This window comes from Rattus norvegicus, chromosome 14, assembly GCF_021556685.1.
Source record: "Rattus norvegicus strain SHRSP/BbbUtx chromosome 14, alternate assembly SHRSP_T2T, whole genome shotgun sequence".
NCBI classification, from domain to species: Eukaryota; Metazoa; Chordata; class Mammalia; order Rodentia; family Muridae; genus Rattus; species Rattus norvegicus.
The window spans coordinates 79,809,382-79,830,307 of record NC_141547.1 but is presented as its reverse complement, the minus strand read 5'-3'; the positions used below and the strand labels follow the sequence as shown (position 1 = coordinate 79,830,307).

The window sequence follows — 20,926 nt, the reverse complement described above, 5'->3', positions numbered from 1 at the left end:
GATGACAAGTAAGTCTTCAGGTTCTCCCTAGATAGCACGACTCCTTGCCAAACATACCCTGCTCAGACACCACGAGCCTCCTCTCCAAAGTGGAGGGTGGAGCCCTTAACACCTCAGGTTCCCTCGCTACTCAGCCATAGGTTTTGCTTTCCAGAAGATGCTGCCTATCTGAGTCCTGAGGAAAAGTTTTCTTGCATCATGGCCATCCAGCCCTTTGTTCCAACCTCCTTCCCCAACCTCAAGTCACTTCCAATCAGGGTCACAGGCAGCCAGAGCTGTCTAATGATCCCCTGGGATTTGGATAACTCCAACAGAAATCTGGGCTCCATTGTGGAAACCAAACCTGCTCCTATTTCGAGGTGCTCCTCACATTAAAACCAGACATCCCAGCAGTGTTAAAGTGACCACAGCTGGGGGAAGATGGGGGTCCGGAGAGCAGGACTGGGCAGGCAGCGCCAGGCGGGTTCCAGGAGAAAGGCGGCCCCCCTGCTAAGCATCCGTCCATCTGGCTGCCCATCATCCATCTGAGATGATTTCTTCTTGCCCCTTTTCTCTTTTTTTCCTCCACACTCCTGAAGCCACCTCAGCCACAAGCACTGGGAGCCTAAAGACCACCTGCAGAGAGTGGAAGACATGTTTGGAGTCTCCACTGGTCAGCGGGCAGAGCTGGAACCAAATTCATGCATTTCTGACTCTTCGTGATATAGCATTCTGCCTCCAGGAAAACCACCAAAGCAACCGCCCCACCTCCAGACTCTAACAGCAGATTTCATTACGGTGGGACCTGCTACTTGGTGGGGGGGGGATGGCGGAGTTCACAAAAGGAGCAGTTGGCTGGATGGGGAAATGGATGGGCCAGTGAAATAGCTGGGAGAACCTGTGTTGAGAGGGAAATGGTATTCAGTCCACTTTTATAGGTCTGAGACATTCAGATGTTCTCCTGCCCTAAGGGAGGAGAACACAGGGTGTCCTCACAGCCTACACAGGGTGAGCACAAGGTGAGACCATCAGGGTCTGTCTGCTCCTCTGGCACAGGGCTCTGAAGCTTCCTGTACTGAGATGAGTCTCTGGTGCTGCTTTGTTTCTCTGGGCCATGGCTTTGCCCTGTCCAGTGTCCCCACTCAGAGGGCAGGTGCTGCCTTCTGAGCTGTCTTCCCTGGGTCTGGTATGGCAAATCTTTGCTCCTGGAGAGGGCAGAATGGCTTTTCTGCAGCCTTAGGAGGGTTTCAAGCTACATACATGCATACACACAAACATACGCATGCATACATAAACACGGAGGGGTCAAAGGAGAGGAACAGAGCCAAGGGACTGACAGGCTGCCCCAGCTACAACTCAGCTTTAGGGTCCTAGAGTCCTGTAGAGGATAAAACCCACCCAGCTATTAGCACTGCAGAGCAGGTGAGGACCCCAGGGCTGTGTTTTTCCAAGCTCCCTCCCCACCTGGTTCCCCAGCTCTGGGTCTTGGCCCATCTCAGTTTCCAGACACCAGTACCCACTCTGCTTCCTCTGCAGCTCTTTTAGCCCTCCTCCTCCCCTTCTTCTGCCTTCCCTCCTTGCTCCCTCCCCTCCCTTCTCTTCCAGCCTCCTAGTCCCTAAGCATAGAGAACACAGCCCTCCCTTTCCTATTTTCAGTTTTAAAGGGAGACTTTCACAGGATCAGAAGTAAGTAGACTCCTAAATGCAGCCAAGGGCTCCATTGGTAGAGGACCTGCCTATCTCATCAGAAGCAAGTTTGATCCCTAGCACCAGACTGTAATCCCAGTGCAGGGGCCAGTGGGGTGTAGGGATGAGGTCATCCTCAGCCACATAGTGAGTTTGGGGCCAGCCTGGATTATGCAAGACTCAGTCTCAAAAACAACAAACAAACCCTCTCCCCCAATATTGCATCTTTTTAGAGAGAGAGAGAGAGAGAGAGAGAGAGAGAGAGAGAGAGAGAGATTGTTTGTTAACACACAACAAAGGTTTGTCTACATTGTGGGCTACCCACAATCCAACTCAGTGGACGGTGGGTGTCTTAAGTCCCCTTTGCAGTTGAAGATGCTGAGGTGACCAGTGATGGAAGACACAGCATGGGGGCCTGGTTCAAATCTGCCAACCCTGAGCATGAGACTGTGCCCTGCTGGCTGCGATGTGGAAGAGGGTGTGTGGCTGTCAACAAGATCCTGGAGACCGACTGCTGAGCACTGTGAGCCAAGAGGGGAGAGGAGAGGAGACACAGCCAGACTACAGGTGTATCTATAGCCAAAGCTAGCTAGGCCGGCTAAGTGTCTGAGCAGCCCAGGAAGGACCACAGTCCTTTGCTGCAAATCCCAGGGACAGTGGGCAGCACCTCCGTTGGTGCTGAAGGCTTCGGTTCATTCTTCCATGTTGCTAGTTTGGTTGGTTAGTTTTCCCATACAGAGTTTCTCTGTGTAGCCCTGGCTAGACCAGGCTGGCCTCCAACTCAGAGATTCACCTGCCTTTGCCTCCCAAGTGCTGGGATCAAAGGTGCGTGAGTCAGTCTGTCCCAGCACTCTCCCATTTTTAATAGTTTCTAGTTTAACAACCTTCGATGATGGCTCCCCATTGCTTTTCAAATTAAGAGCCCAGTTTTTTTTAATCTAGCCCTGCAGAGGACCTGCTGTCCTCCTCCCACTCCCCCCCCCCTCCTGCTGTCTTTCCAGGACCTGACTCTAGCTCCCTAACTCATTCAGTCCTGGATCTTCTCTTTTCACCAGGGTCAACTCTTGCTCAGATTGGGAGATGAACTGGGAAGTGGTGAGGAAAGAATATAGCTGTCTGCAGTGACTTGGACGTGCCTGTATTGTCTGACCCAGTATCTATAATCACAGAAAGGGAGGTACCCCAAGTCCCCCAGGAGGCACATCCACTGGAGGGGAGGGAGGAGTCTCTTCAGTGGTCCTTTCCTGACTCTCGCCTTACTGTGCATTTCTCCAACTGCCTCTACAGAAGGGTAGGGTGATTCCCTCCCACTGAGTTCTCTTGGAACTTGTGACTGCTCCCTCTCCGCAGAGCAATGGATGTGGTTCCTGGGCTAACTCTGCCTGGCACCCTAAGGTCCTCAGTAAAAAGGCCTTGAAGGGATCCCTCCGTTGAGAGAAAAGGAGCCTGAGTGGGGCCTATGTGCCCTTGGTTGTTCAACAGCCCACACTCAGGAATTGAAGACACACCACGCCTGAGGAGTCCTGAGTTCTGGAGAATTGTCTGTTATTTACACAGGGCTTGGGAAACATGCCTCATGGTCACAGTGACAGAACTCAGGATATGGGAATGGCGAGTCAGTCATGGTGGATACAGATGACAGAGCAGGACAAGGTACGGTTCCTTAGGCTCTGCTTATGACTCCCTAGCACCCTGGCACCCTCTACCCCATAAAGAAATAAAAATAAAAAGGCTGTGCTTGTGGCTTGCTGGTAGAGGTGTACCAGGCACACACAACACCCTGAGAAACAGGACTGGCAAACAACAGGAAACACCACCATTGTTGCATTTACCAGGCTGGGTGTGTGGCTATGTGGCAAGCTTGGGTATGTGACTATGTGATAGCCTTTGCATACAGATTCCCCATCCTCAGATTCAACCAACCTATCTGTCAACCAAACCAAAACTATCTTTACATGGACTTCATTCTTAGCATCAGAAAACGAAAATTCAAGAGAAAACTTGCATCTATCCCATGTTGGGCACAGACCTTTAGGTCATGACCCCCTAGATGCTGCAAAGCAGCTATCCCACAACATCCACATGCTAGTAGATCTATCAGTCACCTAGAGACATTGGAAGCACACAGTAGGGTGTGGGTGCAAATGCTACTGCATGTGGACGTAACTGGATGTGGTGGTGCAAGCTTGAAGTGCTAGCACTGAGAAGGTGGAGGTGGGAGCCTTATCTAGAACACAGGGCTAGCCTGAGCTAAATGGACGTCCACAGATTTGACATCTCAGGGTGTCCTGGATTCAATCCCCTCACATACATGCCTTTGAAAATAAGATGCGGAGAGAATGCACATGGAGTGTTGGCCTTTGTCAATCAAAAACCCACGAGTGGGCAGGCACCTGGGTTGTATAGGGTGTGTTGGAGGGGGGAAGAAATGGGGTTGGGCAAGAGATGAAGAAAGCAAAATATGGTAATTTTTTAAAAAAATTTAAAATGGGCATCTTGCAAAATGTTTCCAAATGAAAAGGTTTGTTGGTTGAAAGGTTTTAGGTGGCCCTGCAGCTGGCCACTCTGGTCTCAGAGTTGCTCCACAGATCCAACCGCTCAGATTTAGGGGACATCTGTGATGAACAGCCTCCAGCCCAGGCAGACTCTGCTAAGGCCTGGCAGGTTTCCTGACAGATCTCACAGGAGAGGTGAGACAGAAAGGAGGCACCAGGACAAAGTGGGAAGAGAAGCCACAGCCTACACAGCTACTGTGTGTGAACGTGGATAGGTGTGGCTTGAGGGGGGGACAGTCCTTGAGCCCTAGAACTCTGCAGTGGGATGTGGGGGGATATAAAGGGACCCTGGGATGTAGGGCTCTGGCAAGGCAGCACCAGAAGTTGCTTGGCAGTCTTACTTCCTCAGCCAAATTGGCCCTCAGCTGAGACAAACTAGCCTCTCTTGGCCTAAACGCTGGGCAGCGTCAGAGCTAAACCTCCGGCAGCAAGGACTCAAGCGGTATCTCTCTGCTCTCCTCTGTGTGAGAGCTGAGCTTGTGGGTGCCAGGGCCTGGGTGAGCACCCAGCGGGCCAACTCGGGAGTTCCTGACACATACACACCCTGAGTGAGTTCCTGCGTGGCAACACCAATCCACTTGTAGGATCCACGTGCCAGGAAGCATGGAAGTCATCCTCCTTCTAGTGCTCCCAAGCCAGTGCCAGGAGAGGTGGGTGCCCTCCCCCTACTCCTGACCTCCGTCCCTTGCTGATCTAGTGCTGAGGCGTGTGTGGCTGCAGAGGGAATGCTGGGTAAGATGCAGGTACCAAGGTAGGCACTTCTCCGCTCAGTGAAGTGTCATAGCAGTACTTATCCAGTTTACCAGCAAGGGACCAGACCAGAGGGCCAGAGCCCTAGAGCGGAGGGAATTACCACCCAGGCGCCTAAGCAGCCTGCCTGCCCTCCCCAACCCAGACAGCAAAGAAATGGTAACCGCAGCACCCACCTAACAGACTTGCGGTTTTACAGGTTTGCGGTTTTACAGGAAGGAAGTTACGCTCACAGGGGAGCCTGGAACTTGCAGAAGCTGTAAGGCTCTCCCCACTACCTTCTGGTCTCAGTCCCTTCATCCCCTAAAAAACAACCCAGAGCCCTGCAGTGATGGCACATGCCTTTAATCCCAGCACCCAGGAGGCAGAGGCAAGAGGATCTCCGGATTCGAGGTCTACAGAGTGAGTTCTAGGACAGCCAGGGATAACATAGAAACCCTGACTTTAAAAACCAAAAAACCATAACAAAACAAAAACAAGCAAACAAACAGCAAAATCAACCTTGATGCCTGGCCCAGGGGTTGCGCCTGATTCCTACAAACGAATTTCGGAGTGGTGCTAATTTCTCCCTCCTCCCCTCTACCCAGATCCCCGAGTGTGTCTGAGCTGGGACACCAAGGAAGTAGTAGCACTTGGGAGAGTAAAACGTTCCCTGGAGACACCCAACTTTGACTCAGAGCCCTCATCTATAAAATGTGGCTGCTTGCCAGGGATTCTGTATGAATCCTTGCCCAATATGTCTCCGAAATCAAGTCCTAGCGTGCCCAAAGCCCACTTCCCATCCAGCCAGGGTGCAAACCCCAAAGGCCTGGCTGCTCAACCATCCTCATACTCATGGCAAGCCGTGGGCTCCAAGTCTCAAAAGCCACTTACCGTGGGAGGGAGGGGAAAGGCTCTCTTTTCACATTAGTTTTCCCCTTTGAGGTACCGGGTGATGCTCCCTCTATTTCACTCCTTGGGAAGATTAAGCAAAGCGGGCTCCAGGCCTGCAGTCGCCTTCCGGTAAAGTGGGACACACTTTGTTGGGCACTGGCTGTGAGTGGCACTGAGCAGCTGGGTAAGCCTTTCTGTGATAACCCGCATCAAGTGAAGCATTCCCCCTCAGTGATTAGGCTATCCCCCTGTTCTTGTCGGAAGTGGGTCACAGCTCCTTGGGTCTCAGCAAAGTCTGGGTTACCCTTTGCGGCCTTGCTCCTGAAGCCGGGGAAGATAATTCACTTTGTGCAGGACAAGAAACAGAGGCAGAACGAGGAATTGTCCCTCAAGACCTGCAGTCCCGCACAGTGGCTAGGCACTCACCAGCCTGAGAGAGAGCAGGGTCATGGAGGTGCCAGCGAGGATGTAATCTGTTCCTACCCAGCTTGATACCATGGGGCACCTTCGGGCTTGAGTCTCTTTACACACCGAAACTGGGCCCGGGAAACAAGAGCATACATACCATTGCACCGCGAAGCCACCATGAGCTTATTTCGTTCCGCGTAAGTGTTAAAACATGCTGCATTTCTGCAAACTTGTTTTTGGCAGAATCCCCCTTTTAAATTACATGCGGGGTCTTAAAAAAAAGACTGTGGCCCAGTCCGCAGTAGTTCTTACACGCGCGCAAATACACAGTCACACGGACTCACGCACAAACCGCGCGTTCCGTGGGTTCCGACACGCTCCGGGCGGGTGAGTAAGGCTCTCCTCGGATGCGATTGGCTAGCCTGGGCCTCTCAGCGACCCTGTAACCAATGGTCGACCTCCCAGCCGAGGCCCCGCCCTCTCCCACTCCGGGAGCGGGTGCAGGGGGTGGGGGCGCCGGCACGCATCTCGCGGGGTCGTCCCCGCGCGACCACCGGGCCGCCTGCCCTGGGCCGCGCCGCCGCCTGCGCACAGAATCCGGCCGGGCGGCGTCTCCTGCAATGGCTTCTCTCCGGGCTGCAGCGGGTCCTTGGGGCTGAGCCTACAGACCCCGCGCCGCCACGCCCCCGGCCACGCCCCCCCACCCCTCCCCGGGAGGCCGGCCGGGGCGGTGACCTGAGTCGCTCCGAGAAAGGCGAGCGAGGCTGCTGCGGGAACGGCCGTCCGCGCGCACCCGCTCCCGCCCAGCCTAGAACAGCACAGAAGCTGACACCCGCCTCGTGGAGCCCGACGCCCTCTCTCCGGGCAGCGGTTCTCCAGGGCCGGGCCGCGCGTGCGCTAGGCGACCGCTCTTCACAATCCCAGCGGGACTGGGTAGAGCGGCTGCGCCCCGGGCAACCAGGGACCCCCAGGATCCCAGCCTTGCCCGACGGGCCCGCGGCCGCGATGCCGGATGAGCTGACCGAGCCCGGGCGTGCCACGCCGGCTCGCGCCTCCTCCTTCCTCATAGAGAACCTGCTGGCAGCCGAGGCCAAGGGCTCGGGGCGCGCAGCCCAGGGCGATGGCGTCCGCGAGGAAGAGGAGGAAGACGACGACGACCCTGAGGACGAGGATCCGGAGCAGGCCCGACGACGACGACTACAGCGGCGGCGACAGCAGCGCGCAGGCAGCGGGCCGGGCGGAGAGGCGAGGGCCCGAGCGCTGGGCCTAGGGCCCCGGCCGCCTCCCGGGCCCGGGCCGCCCTTCGCTCTCGGCTGCGGAGGCGCGACGCGGTGGTACCCACGGGCGCAGGGCGGCTACGGAGGTGGTCTGAGTCCTGACAGTGAGTGAGGGTGCGGGAAAGGGGTGGGCAATGGGCAGGACTCTGCTCCCTCTCTGCGCATTCTGTTGGTGACACCGGCCTTGTGAGTCCCTAGTCTTCCTGTGTACCGGGATCTGGGTGGTATGAGACCCCTATGGAACGCCAGCGCGGGAGACCAGGAATGGCGCTGCATGCGGGAAGCAACTAAGGCGCGGATTAGGGCTTGAGAACACGAAAATTCGGACAGGAGAGAGGAGAGCGAAATAGGCCTCCGGAAGATGAGAGAGGGAGGAAGGTGAGGGAGTGCGTTGAGAGAAACAAGGAAGGTGAAAGAGAAGTGTGGAAAGAGGAAGAGTGGCAAAGGAGGGGAGTGGGGTCAAGCACTAAAATAAAAGGGGGCTGAACTGAGGGGCCACAGTTGTGGAGGCTGGATGGGAGACCTTCTATAGCGATTGCGATTGCGACCCCCAAAATATCCTTTGCTTTCTCTGCTGCAGTATGAGCCTGGGCTGGCCCTGGGCCTTCCTTTGGGTCTTCTCAGGCCCAGAGACTGAGGTTGGTAGGAGCCCACTCCGAAGGGTCCATCCCACCCCTCTCTTCATTTCTTGCCCCTCCCCCCTCCTTGGCCTTTGTTTCCTATAGCGGGTTTAGAGAATAGGGGTGTGGGCTTCCTCAGTCCCAAAACGCACTTACCCCTCTAGACTGGACATCCTGACTCTGACTGTCTGTTTTCAGAGGGTCCAGACCTCACCTCTCTTAGGAGCTGCTCTTTAGAGAGCAACCCTGGAGACTAGAAGCATATTTTAACCTTCCTCACCTCAGCCCCTTTTGCCAGCCTGCCCCTAAACACACAGACTTCTACAAAACTAAAGATTGCCCACCGAGGCGCCGGGAGCCATCTGTATGTAAGCTTTGGTGTAGAATGTGGCCTGGGACCATTCTTTTCTGTTATCTACCCACCCCCTTCCTGGTATAGAGTAGGACAAGTCTCCCAGCCTATGTTTGGAATGTCTGTCTTCTTTACATAAACTTAAACAGAGTCCAGTAGTATCCTGAAATCCAATGAAAGGCTCGTGCGGGGCCATTTTATTCTCCCTTCTACTTGGGCCATCCTCACCTGTAGTCCACTGGTCACCTCCCACAGAGGTGGCTCCTCTTTATTTCGTGCCATGCGGGTTAGAGTTCTCTGTTCCAGGTGAGTCAGGCGAGCAGGTGAGTCAGATTAGCACTTTGTGGCAACACATGGACCTCCATGACTGTAGGGGCTTGTGGGACCTCCCCGCTGATCTGGCTACATAAATACCACCCCGCTAGGTGACTTTGCATGGGCATTGAGCACAGAACATGGAGGCTGAGCACAATTCGGGATGCTTTCAAGGAAACCTGGCAGAGTTTAGCTGTACATACAAGTCCACCGTGCTGAGGCATAACCTGGGCCAAAATCCACCTTGACCACTGTCTGATCCATTAGTCAGGCAGAGGGACAGGCTGGCCTGAATCGGTTTCATGGGCCTGGATGTCTAGAGGAGAACCAGGAGCCCATAGGAGCCTCTTTAACCTGGTGAGATCCCTTGTCAGCCCTGAGCTTGGGACTTGGAGCATGAGCCCAGAGGTCCTCTGTGGGCAATGTGTAGGAGATGCTTGGGGCAGGGTAGGGATGCTGTGGTGTATAGAACAGCCTTCCTTCCGTAGCTTTGCTGCTGCACTTTGCTGCTGCAGAGGGCCTCCCTCTGAGGGTGCCTGGGTCAGGGTTGTGCCAGTGTGACCCGACAGTGTTTCTTCAGGGAATGTGCATTCATGTCTCCTAAGAGTTCTTTTCTTAGTGTCTGCTCCCCGGTGCGTGATGGGGAGGGCTTGACTCCTAGCTGATAGGTTGAATGTCAGTCTCTGTGTGTACATAACTTCGAAGGACATCGTTTCTTTTGTCCCGGGCCTCTGCCAGCCTTTTGTGAGATCGTGGGGGTGGGGGTAGGGGGCTGAGGTACAGCTGAGCCAGGGGCAATCTCAGATGTCAGTTTGTCTTTTAGGTTAGCATTTTTCTCTGTGTCCTTCTCTGGGTGTGTGCTGCCACGTGTTTGCCACAGCCCGGGTTTCACCTTCGGCCTCTGCTACTTTCCTCCACACCCCCCCCGCCCCCGCAGTGGTGGATTTTCCCCAACTCCTACGCGGGGAATATTTTCCAGCTTGTAACATTGTGGGTGAGGAGGATTTGGAGGTGGGAGGAGGCCAGTCTCAGTGACTCTGACCCTTAGAGCCCACCACTATGCCTATTTCTCCCCTGCAGCAAGCGACCGGGACTCTCCGGAGACCGGCGAGGATATGGGCCGCGCAGAGAGCGCCTGGCCGCGGTGCCCGGGGCCGGGAGCCGTTCCGCGGGAGGTGACGACGCAGGGCCCGGCTGCCGGCGGGGAGGAAGCGGCGGAGTTGGCCGAGGCTCCGGCGGTGGCAGCCGCTGCGGCAGGGGAGGCACGCGGCGGTCGCAGGAAGAAGACGCGCACGGTCTTCTCGCGCAGCCAGGTCTTCCAGCTCGAGTCCACTTTCGATCTGAAACGCTACCTGAGCAGCGCGGAGCGCGCAGGCCTCGCCGCCTCGCTGCAACTCACGGAGACGCAGGTCAAGATCTGGTTTCAGAACCGCCGCAACAAGTGGAAGCGGCAGCTAGCGGCCGAGCTGGAGGCGGCTAGCCTGTCCCCGCCCGGCGCGCAGCGCCTGGTCCGCGTGCCGGTGCTCTACCACGAGAGTCCCCCGGCCGCCACGGGGCCCACGCTGCCCTTCCCGCTGGCTCCGCCTGCACCCGCGCCGCCGCCGCCGCTGCTCGGTTTCTCGGGCGCGCTTGCCTACCCGCTGGCCGCCTTCCCCGCCGCCGCCTCGGTGCCCTTCCTTCGCGCGCAGATGCCGGGGCTAGTGTGAGCCGGCGCCCTCCATGCAGGGGCGCCGGGAGGAGGCGGTGAGAGGAAGGCGCCATGCGCCTCACGCAGTTCCTCGGGCGACCGTCTCCGTGGGCAGCTGCTCCAGAGTGTACCCAGTGTACCGAGTGTACTGAGTGTACCGGACGGCGGCAGCGGGGACTCTCAGCTAGCTGCAGGACTGAAGACCCGTTCCAATAGAAAGCGGTGGCCGGCACCGAGTGCTGAGCAGCTGCGGGCTCCGCAGCAGCAAACGGACACTTGGAGTGGGCTGGCCAAGGGACCGCATGGCGACTATCCCTGAGGCAATCTTGCCCCTAACTCAGAATGTCCTTTTCTCAGGAGGGACCTCGCAGGAACCCTTCCAAGGGACAATACAGAGAGCCGCGGGGGGCCTTGGGACAACTGATCTTGGGTTTCACTCTTGGGTGGCCTTGGTTCTCTTGGCTTGATGAAGACTTTTTTTTTCTGTGATGAATCTACTTCTTTGCATATGGAATAAAAAGGGACGTTTTCTGGATGGACTCGCAGCTGTGTGGTCGCTAGAGCGGAGCTGCTGCTTGTAGCAGGCCTGAGTGAGTGGGTACTTCTCTCCCAAAGCTGGCCAGGGACTTTGGGAAGGCAGCCCTGGGGTAGGTGGTAGATAGAGGTGGTGTAGGGGAGGGTCAGACTGAAGCCACCCTCCTGGTCAATGGTTCTAAATTTTACTCTCCTTGTGTGTTGGGGAGGCCCGCTACACTTCCATGGAAGGCTTAGGGGTCCAGGCGTAGAGATGTAAAGACGTATGTTGTAGAGATTTGGGGACTGAAACCAAAGCCATGGCAGATGAAGGTAGGGCTCTCTGGCCACCAACTTAACCGTGAGAGTTCATGAGGCTGTGTGGCCACTGCCCTTACCTGCACTTGGGGCACACAGCAGGATGTGTGTAAAAATTCTTTGATCTAAATCAAAGCTCTGGGCACCAGGGTTCTTGCTCCTGCCTCCCCTGGTCATTGGCACCCTCTGTGTGATCTCAGAAGAAGTTGCTTGAACAGTGTGGACCACCAGGGTCACACATCTCCATTGTCCCCAAACTGAGTGCCTCTGCCTACAGGTGAGGCATTTGGTCTACTTCATTTGGTGGACTTTTGAGCCTATTTGGGGGAGGGCATTCCAAATTTGAAGGGGTCAGGTCACTCCCAGTCTTAACAGAGGACCTTGGAAAACCTGTCTCCCTCCCTACTCCACCTGGAAGCAGACCCCCCCCCCCAAGTGGAGATGTGCAGCCATCAGTCCACAGGGGGCCAGGGGCGCCCAAGGTGGCGCCAGACAGCCTAGGAGAAGGCGCCAGGGGCCTGGGGGAGTCAGTCCATCTTAGGAGTGTGTGTGTGTGTGTGTGTGTGTGTGTGTGTGTGTGTGTGTGTGTGTGTTCTCTCGACCCCACCCTATTACAAAGAGCTGGGTTTCCAGTACGAGACCTAGGTGGTAGTGCTTCGTGGGGCATCACCCAGAGGATGTGTGTATTTTGAGATTGATGTGGAAGGGACATTGGTCCTTGACCATCTCTGTCAGCCATCAGCCTTGTCCCATCTCTGTGTCAGCCAATCAGAGTTTGGAGCCCGGGCATTCTTCCTGCCTTGGGACACTCTGAACTACTTTGCCATGAGTAAGCCAGCTTCTACTGGCTTTGTCTGGAAGAGACTACAAAGACACTTCGATGAGATGAGTTTTAATTCTTTTCAAAGGAGTTTTCAAAAGCCTTGGGCCCCAGTCAGCAGCCACACAGGCTACAGGCTGTCCCCAGACAGAATGAGCAGGCCTACATCTTCCTCTTCTCACCTCTCCACTATGCCACCCCCAGACTTTGGAGCCCATGGCTTCTGTGGCTGTTGCACTGTTCTCAGATAAATGCCTGCCCATCCTGGAAAGGATCGGGTGCAGCCAGCGGTGGTACTTCGGTACTTCGCAGACCCCAGGCACAACACAGGTTCCTGCAGCAGTGATGGCCTCCCTGACTCTTTCCCTGTATACACAATGGGTGCTTCTCATGGCACAACTCTATCCACACACCCTACACCCCAGTGGTCCAGGTGGAAATGCTGACCCTGCTGCCAAGGTCTCAGGGGGGCTCAGGTCACTAGCCTCATCACTTCCCAGCCCTTTCAAAAAAGCATAGTTAGACTCAGCACTAGGAAATCATTGTGGGACCACCATTTTATTCCAGTCTTTTTTTTTTTTTTTTTTTTTTTTGGTTCTTTTTTTCGGAGCTGGGGACCGAACCCCGGGCCTTGCGCTTCCTAGGTAAGCGCTCTACCACTGAGCTAAATCCCCAGCCCCTTATTCCAGTCTTTATGCAATGTTTTGGGCTGAGATCACACACTGACCACAAGGTGTCTTCAATCAGGCAAATGTGTCCTCATCAGAATATCTTACCAAGACACCATGAAAGACCTTAGGGGAGTCACTTGCCACAAGGAGCCACAAGGGACAGAATTCTATGGGCACCTGCAATGGAACTTTACTCCATCAACTGGGGAAGTGGAATGAACACACACACACACACACACACACACACACACACACACACACATTAGCAACGCTGGGCAGGAGAGCTTCCTACCTCCCTAATCATCCTCTAGCCTCCATGGAGGTCTTTAGTCACCCAGCATGGACGTGGTATCTCCTGGAGCTAGGAACTGGACCCAGTGATGCAGGGGGAAGCTTCTTAAAACTGGCTCAGCTTATCAGATTCAGGCAAGCTCACCGGGCTCCATAAGTATCCACCAGGTTCTGGGGTACAGTGTAAGAAGGCAGCCCTAAGCCTGATTCAAATTCAACAAGCAACATTCAAGCCCTCAACATTCAAGGGTGCCAGGACTGGCTGAGGCCCTTAGTCCGAGATGCTGGCATCGATTGCAGGCACACCTCGTTCGTTGTATTGACTGTTGCTGGCAGAAGATGAATGATTTCCGATCTGTCTCTGCCAGGTGAACTTCCCTCTCACTCGTTCCCGGTCCAGCCCCACGGGCAGCTAAGTGAGGTTGAGCCGCCATCAGTTGAATAGCAGAGGCTCCTGCTCATGAGATCCAAATAGTCCGAGTTAGTGAACCCTGCAAGAGGAGTCCCACTGCCAAGCCCTACTTTCGAGACCCCCGTTTCCCCCATCACAAGCCGCTGGCACATAACTCTCTTCCTTTTCTGTGTGAAACCAACAGTGTTCATGTTGGAGCAGGGCATGTGGGGTTACCAGTGAGTTGGGAATATTCCTGGTCTAACTGAGTGTTTCTACCAGGAGTATGGAAGCAGCCCTAGGCTAGCTCATTTGTCTAGGTACTGGGCGGGTGGGGCTCAGAGAGTAGGGACATCCAGGAAGACTTCTTCGTGCTTCATCCCAAATCAGAGCAAACGACATAGGCATTGGAACAATGACGTCCGTCTTCCTACAAACTTGAGAACTGTACCCCAACCCTAACAGCTGCAGTACAGACGACACTCTCATACTCAATCACGAATCTGACTGCTCAGGGAGGAGGCTTCCCAGAGCCCAGGGGAAAACAGTCCAGCTGGGTTGAGACCAAGGCTCTGGGCACTGGCCAGGTAAACTAAGCCTGGAGCCTTATTTTCTCTCTTGGGTGGGCTCTTCTGTCCCCCCACTTCCCCCGAGCAACAGGGTAGAAAATGAAAGCCGTGCTTCCCTGTAGCTCGGACTCTGGGCCAGGAAAGCCACTGGGAGGCCAGAGACTAGCAAGGATGAGGCCTCTGTGGCCTCCACCAGCCAGAGAGAGGCTACTGCAGGTTCTCTGGGGCTGGGCAGTACCGATGAACGAGGGAGGTCCCTTGGCTTCCACGGTCTTGCTTGGCAACCAGAGCAGGCATTCACCAAAACGCTATGGAGAAAGGACTTGGGACCATAGGGTCCCAGCCTCTGGAACTCCACCTCCCGAGCGTCTGGTTGTCCAGGAAGGAGAAAGGAGAAGTGGCTGACCCATTGGCTCTGGAATGGAGTGAGGACACATCTGTCCTCACTGCGTATGCTCACTCAGTCTGCTGCCCATACGCTCCAGGACTGAGGGAACATGGGGACAGGCTAGGGCTTCCTGTGGGTTATGAGGGGAAGAGAGGGAAGGGGACGTTCCTGCAGCAGCCCGGTTTGTTTTGTCGTGTAATGTTTTTATTATCATAAAGATGTTTGTAGGTTCGAACCTGGTCCAGTTCGATAAAACCAGAACAGAAAAGCAAGCAAGCTAGCAAACAAACAAACAAAACAAAACGACAAAATTGTGTGTCCTTCCACAATCCATCAAAGCCAGACTAAGAATTTATTGGGACTACGATTTTTAATCAGACGGTTACCTTAAAAACAAAACATCAAAGTGCCTTTAATTTTACAATAAATTTTACAATAAATTATAAATTTCTAAGTTTACCAGTGAGACGATGTGATGTTGATTTATCTAAAATATGCTGCAAAATTAAAAGGGAGAGTGGAAGACGGGAGCTCGGTTAGGAGTCGCACTTGCAGCAGGCTTGAAAATAAACCTAAGTAAACCTGTTTAACGAGGCCGTGGAAAAGCGAGGAACTGTGCTTGTGGGGGTCGAGGAAGGGTGACTCTCCTCCAGAGAAGCTGCTGTACGGGCCAACTTTATTTTGACCCAATCGAGTCTCACCTGGGTTCACTTAAAACTCCGCTTTTAAAAAGCTGTGCTTCCTCGGGGCTTAGCCAGAATCTGACCGTTTAAAGCTCACGTATTTAGCTTTACAGCCATTTTGGTCTCAAACGTCTTTCTTTTTTCTTTTTCTTTTTTCCCACGCAGCTTTCCGGGGGTTTCATCCCTCTCACTCTGGTCATGGTGACTACTCCGGACTCCTCACCCGGGATACGGGCGCCAGTGAGGAGGCAAAAGGGCTTAAAGGTCGCGACCTTGCGACGCAGTGTGGGGTAGTGCCCCGCGGCCGCCTCTGGGGTCTGGGATCTAGGTCTTCTGTTTCCGGCGCAAGTAGATCTGTGGCGCAGAGTGCGGGAAGGAGGCTGGGGGCCCCACAGGAGACACACGCGAAGGGCGGATGGAGAAGGGCTAAAACACCTAAGCAGACCGAGCACCGGCACGCTCTGAGCAACCCAGGATTGAGCCGGCACCACCTCTAAGGGCCCGGGCCCCTGCTGGCCACGGTTCTGCGCCCGCCCGCGAAGGTCTTCCCTCCCCGCCCTCCGCCTGCTGGTTCTCTCGTGGCTCTCCCAGGACACGGCGACGTTATTCTCCGCTCGACTCTCCCCAGTGGCTGCGATCCTTTGCACGCGTCCTGCCGTTCAGGACGTGACTCCTCTACAACAGGAGCTCGGGTTTCTTACTTGCACCTCCGGCTACGAATCCCGGACTCAACGCACTTCGACTCATCCGGCTGTGGACGCGGCGGCAGACCCCGCGTCAGCACCTTTCCGCCAGTGCCTTGAAGCCCTGTTTCGCCATCAGGTAGGAGTGAGAGACAAGGGGTGGGGGGTGGGGGGTGGGGAGGTGCGTCTTGCGGAGCCCGGGAAGAGACACCGGCCCTCCTCCTCCAGCCTTGCTGGGTTTTTGCGCTCCGGGCAGTCTCAGGGGACGCTGTGGCTCGCGGCCCCGCCCCGCCCTCGCGCCGGGTCCAGCCCCGCCCGGCCCGCGGCGCCCCTCCGATCCCGCCTAGGCCGCTCACCTGGCGTCTTGCAGTCTGCTGCGGTCTGCACACCATCCCCTCCGTCTTCACCCCTCGTCTCCCATCCCCTCACCCTCTGTGTCCCTACGGGGGCTAGGTGCCCAGCATCGCTTAGTAAAGGTCCCGTTCCGTGCTGAAGGCAGGGGATGGAGGTGGGGACGCCGGGTATCAGGAACAGGGGGCTACATGAACAAGGGTGCTGGCGGAGTCCAGGCCCGAAACGCTCGCTTTGGCCTAGGACAGAGGATGGACCCACCTGATGGGAGGAGCCCAGCCTGGTTCCTGGACAGAGACCACCCCCAGCACACAAGGCACAGAGGGTGGCTCACTACGTTTTGTCTTCCCTGGATCTCGGTGGCTGGGATGGGGACCGCGCTTCTCACTGTTAGAGATGCTCCCTTAGGAGTGCGACCTGAGCCTCACAGTTGCACCGTGCCCCCACAAAAAACAGGGGTGCTATCCTAGTTGTGTGCACCGAAAAATAATCTGTCCCAGCCTGACTCCAAAGCTCACACACACAGTGGCCTAGGGAGACAGAGGCAAAATTGGAATTTCTTTTCAACTGGAGAAATGAGGGGACCAGAAGTGGGAGAGCCCACCGCCTCTCAGGATCTCAGAGAGTTCTCCAAACTAGGGAGTACCTCTGAGGGCCCCACGTTGGGATTCATTCCGTTTCCTTTTAAAAAGCTTGGAGACAGCGGCTGGGACTCACCGGGAGCCTAGCAGGGCTCCCCCAAAGCAAGCAAGCAGAATGGTGCTGACGTGCCACTGGGGCTGACCGAAATTGGTTGTAGAGAAAGGACTTTCAACATTTTCCAGATCCTCTTTACCTCCTGGGGGTGGATGTGTAGAACAGGAAGATTACATCTGAGCATCCCGACTCCCCAGCAACCATCAGGCCCAATCTTAACTGGTCATTATATATACATGTCCATTGTGGCCCCAAGACAGGTCCCAGGCCACACCTCTCCTCTTTTCTCTACAAGGGAACAATACTTTAGGCCAGCAAGCTGAAGGGCTTTTGGGGACAGAGAGGATCGAATGGGGAAGTTGTACTGTTCAAGTCTTGAAGAAGTTCGTTCTCTTCTGGGACCTCTAGTCACCCACCTTAATACCATGAGATCTGGTGGAGCCTTGTGCCCAGGTTCAGATCCAGGGCCCAGGCCATGCCCTTTAACGCGGGGCTCCGAGACCCTCATAACAACATAGGACTAGTTGGGAGAGCATCATGCCCCTAAGCCTAACCTAACTCTTATGCTCAGAGTGGGTTCTGCACACCTTTGGGTGTCTCTGCATCCAATTCTCTCCGCCCTAATATGAAGGGGTAGAAGCCAGTGTCTGAGGGCTCACGGGAATCTAAGGTTCCAAAATCTGCGGCGGAGGAGCCACCAGCACTTCCCCAGTAGCTCTTTCTTCCCTCATCCAATGTCTGAGCTCTCTTTCATCTGTTTCTTTAGAATCCCAGTCTTGGCTTCACCCACCGAGGTCACTGTCCCTACACCACAGGGAGTTCTCTCTGAGTGGCTCTTGAAACCTGACAACCACCGTGCCTTTACATCAAGGCTTCTTTAGATTTGGATTGAGTTTTCTTTCAGAAATTTTTAAAATCCATTTCCCCCAAATGAGCAGGAGCCTCGCATGCGCAGCGGCCTGCGCCCCTCACCGCGGCCTGGCCGCATTGATCCCGCGCCTTACAGCACATCACATTAGCCTAATGGTTTCTCTGATGATTCAACTTCTTTTCCTTAAGAGCCGCCCCTCGGCCCTCCACCCTCAGCCGCGCCGAGGACCTCGCCTCTGGGATCTGCAGCCCGCGGGGAGGCGACGCGCTCCGGAGCCGGCGAGGCGCGCAGGGCGGCGTGAGGTGCCCGGTGGTCCGCGGGGAACCTGGCGCTCACCTTAGACTAGAGCTTCCGGGCCTTCCGGAGTCAGACCCTCGAACCTTCCAGTTCAAACCAGAGATGAGCCTGGCAGCTCCGAAGCACAGTGACCGCTGGGGCCCCCGCGCTGGGACCCGGACCCACGCTTCTGGCCTTTGGCCAGGGCGAGCAGGACCCAGGCCCGCTGGCCTCCAGGCCGGCAGCCAATCGGTCCTGCACGTCCCCAGCTGCGCAGAGAAGCGGTGTTATAGAAAATTAAACACACACACACACACACACACACACACACACACACACACACACACACACACACGAGGAAGCGGCTTTCCAAATCCAGTCGCCCAGAGAAGAGACCGTTTTTTTTTTTCTTTCTTTCTTTAAACTTTGTTGTTACTTTGTTTCCCCGAGACACCTTATCTCTGTGTAGACCAGTCTGGCCTCGAACTCAGAGATCCATTTGCCAGTGTTGAGATTAAAAGTTTGCCGCCACCAATTCTGGTTGAGGTTTGTTTGCTTGTTTGTTTGTTTTTAATATATTTTCTTTTTTGCTGGACTGGCGATGAAATCCAAGGCTTGAAGCAGGCTTCAGGCCTGAGCTACAGATTCAGGCTTCACTGAACGGTTCATTTGTTTGTTCGTTCGATCTTAAATAGGAAATGTATTGTCAGAGCAGAAAAGTTGAAGGTGTGACCAAGCATGATGGAGGAAAACTCTCTTTAGGCTTTCAAGATGAGAACTCAGTCCAGACAAGCCCACTTATTATTGTTGCTATTACTATTATTTCTGAGAGAAGATCTGCTATGTAGCTCAAGCTGACTCTCCTCACTCACCTCCTAAACGCTGGTGTGACAAACCCCACCGGAGGCTTACAAGACCAGCAGTTCTGTAGAGTACGGAATCCACTAGCACGTTGTGGAACCTCTTGCCAAATCCGAGAGAGAGAGAGAGAGAGAGAGAGAGAGAGAGAGAGAGAGAGAGAGAGAGAGAGAGAGAGAGAGAGAGAAAGGATCGTTTTCACTTGGACACGGTGAAGGTTTAAACTGAGAGACCCTCAGGCTGGGAGTTTGAGCTTTCCAGGTGGGACTGGCTCATTGTCAGCAAAACAAAAACAAAAAACTAAAAACCGAAAACCAAAACCAAAACAAAAAAAGAAAAAAAAAGAAAGAAAAGAAAAAAGAAAAAAAACACAACAGCAATAAAACTCCAGTATGTCATCGTGGCTCCCTATTCCTCCACCAGTTCTGTTTTATTAAAGTTACCAATGCACCATATGTAAACTCATAATGCATTCGATGTTAAATGTTCTCCGCTTCCACAAAGAGCAGAAAAGACTCCCATCAAGATCCTGTACCTCTGCGAACCTCAGCGAGTCCTTAACCTGCATCCTGGCTTCCTCCTACAACCCTAAGGTACCTGGACCCTCTATTCCCATCCTTCCTTTCCTTCCTGCTTTCTTACCGTGCTGCCCCCCCCCCACACACACACGTACCAGGCAAGTAGGTTGTACCTCTGAGCTCTGAGCAGAGTCCCTCCCTCCCCCAAGTGCTCTTTTGTCATTTCAGGCTGTTTGTTTGTTTGTTTTTATGGTTTTTAAGAAATCTGTTACCAGCCCATCATTTTTCCCTGGGACCCAGCCACTTAGTTTCCCCCCACCCCCGTGCTTGTACTTCCTGGCTGGCTGTGAACTTGGCTGTTTCAGCACTAAGTCCTTCTTGAAGGATTGCTCTTCTAGGTTCCTTGTTTGTCTGTCCCCAAGCTCTTGCATAGGGTGTCAACACCCAGGAGTTCTCAGTCCAGGTGAGCTGGTGAAGTTGGCCCATACTGGGGCTGTTTCAGGTCCCAACTGCATCCTGCTCCAGAAATCCTCAACCCCCGTGTTCTCTACAGGCAAGCTGCCACTTGGAAGCTTTCTCCCCTGTCCTCTTCTCCAAAGCCCCCACCAGAGCAGCAGGGATGGCCTGTCTGCCGGCCATTCTGTCTCCCAGACTCAGTGACTACAACACTGCACTCGTAGTAGCTCGAAGCCTTAAGGGGTGAGCAAAGATCTTGGCTTGTGGTCACCCAGCCTGTGAGCCCCAGGAAACCTTCGCCAGGTGTCTCCACAGGAGGAGGCGTCCAAGCAGGGAGAGGGCAGCGGTTACTGACCTTGCTTTTCTTCAGGACATAAAGTGTAGAATGCACACTTACCTTACCGCTAACAGATGTGGATGAAAGTGTATAGTGTTGGAACTCTGATTATCATACGCTTTGTGTTTGCTGCTGTCCGGTCAGGATTCTCTGAAGCAAGTGGGACTCCCGGATACATTGGACAGACAGGCAATCGAGAAGCTGCATGGGCAGATAGACACGCTAGAAATTCAAACAAGGGCTGATGCTGTCCTGTGTGTATGAACCTCATGAGTGGGCATGAAACCCAGGCAGAGGTTTCATTCTGCAGTCAGTGGAGAATCCCTTCCCCTCAGATGACCTCCATCTTGGCTTGTGAGAACTTGTAAGAAGCCCACTGCGCCCTGGCAGCCATTTGGGTCTACACAGTGTCTCATTTAAATATTTGTCTCATTTCAAAAAACTTCTTCCCAGTGAGTTAACAGCTAGACACTTGAGGACCATGCCTCAGCCACATCGGTGTATAGCACCCACCAGTACAGGTTTTCAGTCACCCTCTCTCAAATGAAAACGCACAGGCGCATGCTGCCATGGCTGACCCACCATCTGCAGCCAGCGTGTATCCGTCCCAGTGTTCTGTGGAACCAAAGCTTGTCGCCCCCCACAGACATCCCAGGTCAGTGCTGTACCCAGACTGATAAGGGCTCCTGACTGCATGTGTAATAGTCACTCAGGGTTCCTTGACTGTGGGTGGG

General features: G+C 54.6%; 1 protein-coding gene and 2 long non-coding RNA genes across 3 annotated transcripts; 2 read left to right on the top strand and 1 right to left on the bottom strand.

Annotated features, from left to right (window-relative positions):
- Window positions 1-7,253: 7,253 nt before the first annotated feature.
- On the top strand, window positions 7,254-11,037 carry Hmx1 (H6 family homeobox 1). Its single transcript, NM_001108363.2, is given in 2 exon segments — window positions 7,254-7,632; window positions 9,896-11,037. Coding segments are annotated over 2 exon segments (1,002 nt in total). The 5' UTR covers window positions 7,254-7,256; the 3' UTR covers window positions 10,522-11,037.
- Window positions 11,038-14,870: 3,833 nt separating this feature from the next.
- Window positions 14,871-16,439, bottom strand: LOC148001409 (uncharacterized). Its single transcript, XR_015637494.1, has 2 exons — window positions 16,186-16,439; window positions 14,871-15,953 (listed from the first exon to the last, which is right to left on the bottom strand). It is a non-coding gene; the product is annotated as an uncharacterized LOC148001409 (long non-coding RNA).
- LOC148001408 (uncharacterized) lies at window positions 15,482-18,562 on the top strand. The gene is made up of 2 exons (XR_015637495.1): window positions 15,482-15,968; window positions 17,936-18,562. It is a non-coding gene; the product is annotated as an uncharacterized LOC148001408 (long non-coding RNA).
- The last annotated feature ends 2,364 nt before the right edge of the window (window positions 18,563-20,926 follow it).